This window comes from Chanos chanos, chromosome 5, assembly GCF_902362185.1.
Source record: "Chanos chanos chromosome 5, fChaCha1.1, whole genome shotgun sequence".
Classification (NCBI taxonomy): domain Eukaryota; kingdom Metazoa; phylum Chordata; class Actinopteri; order Gonorynchiformes; family Chanidae; genus Chanos; species Chanos chanos.
The window spans coordinates 14,361,264-14,370,193 of NC_044499.1; the positions used below are offsets into that span (position 1 = coordinate 14,361,264).

Genomic DNA, 8,930 nt, shown 5'->3' on the forward strand with positions numbered 1-8,930 from the left:
GGAAACAGTGCACTGACATGAGACAGGAAGAAACCAATCGAACCAGCAGAAAAGGACATTTACTGACACTGTATCCTCTCTACTGATCATACTAACTACACAAACACTGTTTTACATTTCACACACGCAACATAGCAAAATAAAGGAGTGAACAATTTGAATCTGAAACTAAAACAAAGCGTGAATCATACCCCTTGATTCTGAAATGTGGTCATACTTTTAGCTATTATTCACTTGTTCACTTTATTGTAATATTAGAGGAAAAACCTATCAAACAAAAACACATTACAACAATATGAATGTGGTGGTGTACATGGTGCTTTGTCAGTGTCTTAACCAAAACAAAACAACAGGACTCACTTGCTGCTGAAAGCCACAGCAATGGTTTCGATGGCCTTCTCAAAGTCTTTCTTATATACCTCACTGCTGCCTTCATAACTGAAGCCTGGACGAAGTTAAAACAGGCAGGTGAGAGAGCATGATGGAGTCTCGTTCTTGGCACATTGAACAGATGATAACATCTGCTTAGCATGAAAGGGACAGCACAACCAACAACAAGCATGCAGTGTGAGAGGTGAGGACATATTTGAAATAAAGAAAAATACGCACATGTCACAGCATGTGTATTGTAAATTTATAGTTTTCATTCATGCTACATTAGAGTAATTCTTCTAATAGCTCACAAAGAACAAAAGAGAAAACAAGTTCTTCGGAATACAATGTCAAATAAATGAAGATGTGTGTTTCTTTCTTTCTTTTTTTTTTTGGTCATGACATATTTTGATGCAGGTTGCTTTCACCACCTTGTTTTTACAGTATTTTGAGTAAGATGTTGTCAGCCTGCCAGAACAAAAGAAAACGATAACTAAAAAAACGTGGTAATGTGTCTGGGGTATGACAGTTTATCCGTGGTCTCCTGTTCTCACTGTACACATTCCACCTCTGGATATGAAGTTCAATATTCCCATCCGTTAGTCACCTGCTATGAGCTGTGCTGTAATACATTTTGTGATATGCATTCTATAGACTACTACATATCACTTAACAGAAGTCAAATTAATCCTCTAGGGTCATTAATGTCTCATCAAACCTCATAAGAAAACACCTTGACATTGTATCTTGTGTGTTCATATATATATATGAATACAGTAGCGTATATGTCTGTATGCGTATGTACCTGTGATTTGGTAGGACGTTTAAGGGACAGTCCTTCTGAAGATTTTTATATTCTGTTTTGATTGTTTCTAAGAAACAGTCCCCTGCAAAATGATGATGAGGTATGTGATAATGTATTTCGGCCTCTTTAAGAAGGTGATGGAGCTGACCTTTGACCTTAGAGATGAGTGTTCCAGCAGCAGTGAGTATTTCCACAGTGTTGAGTAGAGGGTATGTGCTGATCACCTGACGCAGGATTCGTAACACCTCCCCCAAACACTCATGAGCCAGTGTCCTCCGACCCTCCTCTACAGAGAGAGACAGAGGGAGAGACAGATACGTTTTATAGTATTCTATGCCATGACAGTTGTCAAGCAGCGTGTCTCAGCCCAGCCTTCTTTGTTTTGAAAGAAACTGAGAGAGTATTCAGATGAGGCTACTTTAAATTAGATCTTCTCCAAAAAAACCCATTCAAAAGCTAGGCACAGGCTTGCAGACTGTTTGCACATTCAACAGACACACCCAGGTATTTTCTTCAGAAGTCATCATTAACCACTGAAAGATCAGATAAAGCAGCTTTCGGTACGTGTACACACACACACACACACACATATATATATATATATATATATATTTATGTATTTTCAGTAACACTACTTATGTTAATGCAGTAAACAGAGTGCCACACAGCTTCACACAAGAAAACAGTGTTATGTGCTTTCCTGCCACATGCCAGGAAGTAACTGGAGAGTAGCACCACTCCCTCAAAACAAAGACTACACTCTCTTCAAAAAAACAGCGTCAGTTAGTTCATTTCAGTTTTGCTGAAGTCAATCCCACAAGCCTATTGGCTACATTATACTTCAGTCAGCCTGTGCTTCCTGTACAAGAGTGTGGAGCTCTTGTGTGGACACTGTGGAGTGAAGACATTTTCATGCTTCAAGCACATGGCATTATTATCAGCAGTATGTTGTAAAATTTCACCTTATCAGTTTGACTCCATGTTTAAACCACTACAAACAATATACAAACTACCACCTCCCCAGGCTATTACATTACAGTCCACCCAGGTAAAAAACAAGCACTGGGCTTTCACTGACAATAAACGAATGAAAAAAGAAAAAAGAATATATAAATGAATGTTTTTGCATTTCGGTAATCCCCACATCTCTGAGGGACCACTGATATAACACTGCAGCAGTCTTCACTGTTGACAAAGACAAAATAAGAGTACTAGGGCAGAACAGTGCTGTAAACTCTTCACAAACATTACTATGTACCCTACACCTAGTAATCAAGGCAAGTCCACAAAACAAAGCTATCAGAAGCAAACATATGTATGTATGTATGTGTGTATGCATGTATAAAATAAACTGTCTTTTCACTGACCTTGTGAAAATTTGATCAGCATATATACAAATTTATACATTGCTTTTAGTGATAAACTGCTACATTTGCTATTCATATATACATACATACATACATACATACATACATATATATATATATATATATTTATTTATTCTTTTTTTTTTTTGCTTAATGCAAGGGCAGATGCAGGCTACTAGGACCCCTTGCTCTCCTGCCTTCTTTCTTTCTTTGCACACATAAATATAAATCTAAATATATGCTATAGTGCAAACCAGAGAATCAGGAAGCTGCTCAGAGCAGGCACCGGTTTCACTACATCACTAACTCCTCTGACACAAGGGGAGTTTGGCAGCGGCAGACTGATCAGCTTCCTCTAACACATCACTCATCTTTCCCAGTATATGACGCAAAACACAACTGACCCCAGGTCTGACGTTTAAAGGGAAAACCACCCAAAATAAGTTTACAGCAGTATTTCTGTAGAACGATGACAATTCACATTTACAGAGAATCAGTGTCACAAAAGTTGAGACCATTAAACTGAAGTTGAATCTGTAAAAAATCCATAATAAACTTACTGTAATTGTAACTACATGCTTATTTGTTTTTGTTGTTGTTGTTGTTGTTATTGTTAACTAACAATTTGCTTATATGTTCTCACTGTGAGTACTTTTACTCAAAAGACAGTCAGTCAACATTTTGAGGATTTTTCATACTCAGACCTCAAGAACCTCAGTCTGACAAAACTGCACTGAATGTGAGGGTAGCAATGTCAAACTTATCTTGTATATGTCAGTAGGTATCAAACTCTTAAAGAAAAAGCACTGGGTGTCCAACACATGAACATGACTGATGTATGGCCTCCGGGTAGGGAATCTGTTATCCATTAAACTACGTAAGCAGTCTTTAGATCATTAAAAAAACAGTTTCAATACTGTCATCCACTAGAATCCACTTGAGGGATAAACATGACAAATAGTCATGGGATCAGTGAGACATCAGACTCATCACAGAAGTCAACACACCCTCAGACACTGTCTGACTGAAAAAGGGGAACAACATGAACCTACAAGACACTCTGAACAATCTGGCATAAGTATTTCACGAGTGGAAGCATTCACAGTTGACACAACACCTGTGCTTTACATAACATCCGTGTAAAGCTCACAACCCGCCGTGTACAGCATTCGAGACCCATGTTGAGCGATTTGTTTGTTATGCTCGATTACGTGTATGTTAACGAGACAAAATTTCTCACACGGATGACTTGTGTTTTACAAATCAGAGGGCGCAACTAATGGTACCTGATCCAAAACAAAAACAAAAACAAAACAACAACAACAACAAAATAACCCCAGCATGTTCATTACTCACTCGCATAGAGTTCAAATTTAATCTTTAATGTACCCACTGCACACATATATAACACCAGTGGTAAGAATAAATTGTGTCAAAATAGAGTCAGAGTGAACTGAAAAATCACATGCTCTTGGCACAGGTCAGCGGAGAACACAACGTTAACCATTATGTACACTGCCTGTCTCTCACCACAGTAGCTTCTTCATTTTAGAGCAAACTGATTCAACACCTCAGCATGGCTTCTCTCACAACAAAAAGGCTCTTTTGTTTAGATACTGCGGTCTGTTCCTAATAGACTTGTCATGACTTGATGTTTGTGGGAGGACTTTTGAGTCACAGTGATATTTCAGACGAGATAGCTACTCTGGAAAACACCCATAAAAAGCTGTTTTCAAATTTCAGAGTACTTGTTCATAATCATTTGTATATGTATAGTAATCCATAAACTTGGCCATAAAGCAACCACAAAATAGGCCTATCTGCATCTAGTTCCAAAAAATAAGACTCTGGATCGAAGGAGATATGACTGCGTAATTTCCGATTCCAATTCTTTGGACCCTGACCCTTGATGACTGCTCCCTAAAGCATGTTAATACCTGCTGAATTAAAACCAACCCAGAGCAGTGTCATCTTACTGAGACTACACCTGCACGCTCATGAGCTTCACTAAACCAGATCCATGATGCCCAGAACACATTTCACTAAAGAAAGACATGTTGTAAAGAGTTTATCCTATATTAAGGTACACCTACGTGCATACTCAAAAATCAAGTTCTAATATAGTTATAACTTGAACAGGAACATTTCTGACCACACTTAGAACTTCCCTAACTGTGAAGTGAGTAACTACCATACTTGAAAAACAAGGGATTTTTTATATGATTGTATAATGCAGAAACACCGGAAGATTACACTACAACATATAGTTGCTACATACAACATGCTTTCCTTGCAACATCAGATGGCACCACCATCTGTAGGGACCACATTCTCATATACCACATTCTTCTAGGAGTAGACCTAATATTAAGCCATCTACCCTGTTTGTCTGGCTTGGATGTGAATAAGCCTTAGTAAACTGGAGTATCTTTTGAATTTGGATTGGAAGGTGGATCACTCCCATTGGAGCTCTGTTGTTTCTTTATCCTAAGGGCCACACTTTGGCCTGCCCTGTTAGGAGAATGTAAACAGGAAGCAGCGTTGATGAAAATAGCGGCTCTAAAAGGAAGTGTAGCAACCCTGACCTGCCTTGGCTAAACCGAATCTTGTGCGTTCTCCACCAGAAAGACCTGTTGATAGGGACTTTCTACAATTCCATCTCCGCAACTCTCTCTTTCCATTTTTCTCTCGGTGAAACTAGGGAAAGTAGATCTGACAAAGCAGGCAAATGTAAGCCACTGGGACAACTGACACATATTCAGAAGGTTTAGCATAAACTCTGGAGTGAGATTCTTTTTCAGCTCTGCCTTTACTCTCAAAATGATACAAACCAAAGTTTCTTGCTCAATGTTACTACTCTCTGCACCGAAAGGAGCGAACCAACTAGACTGTTTATTCTCATTATATGTTTTATTTATTTATTTGTCTTAAGTTTTCAGGTAAATTCTTGCTACAGAATACTACTGAGTTCTACTGAGGAGTTAAAACACAGCGGACGTGTATAATCTCAACTGAATGCAGCAATCAAAACATTTGACGCAATGCTCTTCTTCCTTCCTCTGTGTCACCATGGAAACGCTAAAAAAGCCACAAAGTGTAAGTGGCCATTCCTCAACTGCTTCTGAGAACAACTTAGCTGTTCTTTATAACTATATGAAATGTGCTAAGGACTGCAAAGTCTTTGTAACACTACACGCGTTACATTTGCACTTCACATTACTTTTAAGAATCCTTTACTAGTAAAAAAAAAAAAACAAAAAACGAAACAAAGCAAAGCACAAGAACGATCACCAGGGTAGCATAAGTCAATGATATTTACTAATATTTATTTTTTACACTATAAAAAAGCACATGCCCAAATCAATACAGCTGCGAAGCAATGGGAGAAAACAGCTGTGAGAAGAACCAAACTTCAATATCTTGGCCTGAATATTTTCCATAATAGGGAGAATGAACAGTTGTACAAGAATGGAGCTCTCACATCACTCTTATTCAATTACAAACAAACCTTACCTTCACCCAGAACCACATCCTTTAACTTCTCCACAGCTTCAGCGAAACGTGCCACATCCCTGAGGAGAGCAGGGATGTCCTCCACCTCGATAGCAACTCCCTCTGCATTTTCTACTGAGGGACTGTGAGCAGAGGCACCCCTGCTATGGGCCTTGTTGAAGCCCCAGGTCCCCGCACTCTGGAAGGGGAAGCCAGCAGCACTAGCATGGCGGCTCAGGGCAGTAGGACGTTTGAGGGTGGCCACGGGAGAGGGGCAGCCGACCAGTTTGGCGTGGAGCAGCGATGGGTTGACAGGGCTACTGGAGGAAAGAGATTCCACAGGAACCACAATGGATGGTCCATCAGTAGTGTCTCTGTGTGGCTGCTCCTGAAGGATGGCCAGCTGAGTTTAATACAATAGGAATAAAGGGAAAGAGGACAAAAGGATAGAGGGATGAGCAGATGGATGAATGAATGAATGAATGAAAATGATACTGAAATGGGGGTAGAAACAGTTTATGGTGGTGGATCAGTAAAACGATTACGCTTTGCTAGAGCATGTGTGATTGCTGAGAAATATACGAACCATGCTGTTTTACAAAACATAGTTCCCTACTCCTTTCTCCTGCAGACTAAATAGGAACAACTTTAGATAATACGGAAGAGAGCTAGCCCTTAATTGATGAGCCCTTAATAGACAAGTACAGAGTTTAAATAATCAAGACAGAGAAACATAATTTCTGCACATTTTACTCCTGAAATGTCTCAACAACATGTAAAGTCTACGCTGACTCAAATGAGGACAAAATTGCAATGGCAGGGCACGGAAAATCCCATTAATTTGTCGTGCATTGTCAGTAGGTGTTATTTCCACAACAGTTGACTGTCCGCACCTACTCCTCCACGAATTCTACAACAAGGTCTCGAAAACTGCGTGAGGCATTAAGCGTCAGACAGTTTCAGAAGCAACTTTACTATGTGTTGACAGACACCGTGTCTGTTTATGGTTAATAAAAACAAGCTAACCTGTCCGACGTTACTCCACAGAAGAATGAGCTGTCAACGTGGGATTGACAGTTTCATGCAACGGAATGTTAGTCGAATAAAAGGAAATATTTCAACCAAAACTTCAGCAAAACTCCCAAAGCAAGTGAGTTTTTGTTATATAAACAGCATATATAGGCCTACAGACGGTGTGTAACACAAACAATAAACTTCAATTTAATCACGTCAATACTGAATTCGCTTGCCAAGGTAGCACTAAGCATCGGCGACAGAGCACATTAAACTCGCTGCACTTACTGAGGAGCTGTGTGGTCCAGTGTTTCCTGCTTGACTCTTCTTTGAATTGGGAGATTTGGTCGATTCCTTTCTTTTTCGAGAAAACATTTTTGAAATCGCTCACCGAATGTTAAAAAATATTGATTAGCGTCATAGAGTTCTACAATCCAAACGTTAAATTTGGCTTTCACCTCAAACGCAACTTTGACGGGTGAGCTTAACCATCAGCTACATGCAGGTCTACAGAAAAAGCCGTTACACACTCTTCCTGTCGTCACACTTCACTTCACACGCGCTTGACGTGTTCATGCTGTCATCTGCCGGGGACCAAAATCATCTCTGCGCTCCTACACAGAGAAGTATTATATGTGAAGGACCACTAAGCAATTGAGGGGAAAACTGAATCATAGCATGTGATGAGACTACTTTCTCTTCAAACCATAAAGAGATTTCCATTCCGTTTAAGCCAATCTGTTAAATGAAACTTAAACATGTCAAGACGTCTCAGAGGTCATTTCAACAAACTCTTTAATTTTATTTTGTTTGTTAAGAAATTAATATTGCAGTACAATATATTCTTTCTGTTAAGTGTAGAAAACGTTCAGAATAATAATTCAAAAGGCACAATTGTTTACATTATATACAGATCCATCTAAATCATAAATATTCAGGAAAATAAAGAAGCCCAAAATAAAAGTGCTTAAAATAGGTCTAACTGGAAAAAATAACAATAGTACGTACAATCAGTAGCAGGTTTTAATAATGATCTGGTTTATTATCAGCGTGTTCATGTTTCTGTTTTGTGTGTGTGTGTTATTTTTTGTTGTTTTGTTTTTAATCTGTCAAGGTTTGAAAATATCGGGCAGAGATGTAATAGAGGGTTTATAAAACAGTAGGTGCAGTCATTTCTTATATACACTGCTGACTCACATTTGCTGGACCAGAGCACAAATATTCTGAATAAAGCAGGAAAACTGGTGGGGGTGAACATGATGGGAGCTGACCAACGACTGGAGAAGGGGTGAAGGCTAAGCTAGGATATAGCTGCAATCCTTAAGTTTTCCCCTTTACCACAAACACAACTGAGAAGAATGATAAAACTGAGAAGAATGATTTTTTTTCAACTTCTTTGAAAAACAGGCTTCTGCAATTTAATGTCATGATTCCAAGTAGTTTTTCACACTTAACACATCCAAAAAATGAGGCCTGCATATAGTAGTCAGAGTTACAACGGAGCCGTAATGGAAAAAAAAAAAAAAAAAGTCATTTAAACAATTCCCTGGGTCTACCTGAGATTATGTGACAAGCAAATATTGTCAGCAACTGTCTGGAGAACTTTGGTGTCACTGGTATCTGAACCCCCCTTCCCCCGGCCTGGATAGAGAGCCGCTAAAATATATTTTCCATTAGTGTGAAGAATAAATGATTACAAAATAAATAAAATATTGACGCCGGACAGCAGTGTAGGGCAGTGCAATAGATTTGGTGGCAGGTTAAAACAGGTTTTAACTAGATTTGGATTTTGGGAAACAAAAAAGGGAGAGAGAAACCCTGACAAGATATTTAAAAGTTACAAACTACCAAGAAGGATAATAACCAATACTATTATTCTA

The 8,930-nt window shown here is 38.9% G+C and overlaps 1 protein-coding gene across 1 annotated transcript in view; it reads right to left on the reverse strand.

The window, feature by feature from the left end:
• Nucleotides 1-7,425, reverse strand: part of arhgap45a (Rho GTPase activating protein 45a) — a 15,850-nt gene extending 8,425 nt beyond the window's left edge. Inside the window, exons 1-4 of the mRNA XM_030773265.1 lie at nt 7,339-7,425; nt 6,053-6,439; nt 1,326-1,461; nt 361-445 (exon numbers count right to left, since the gene is read on the reverse strand). Of these exons, the coding sequence (XP_030629125.1) occupies nt 361-445; nt 1,326-1,461; nt 6,053-6,439; nt 7,339-7,425 (695 nt within the window). The remainder of the gene's footprint in view (nt 1-360; nt 446-1,325; nt 1,462-6,052; nt 6,440-7,338) is intronic.
• Between the last annotated feature and the right edge of the window lie 1,505 nt (nt 7,426-8,930).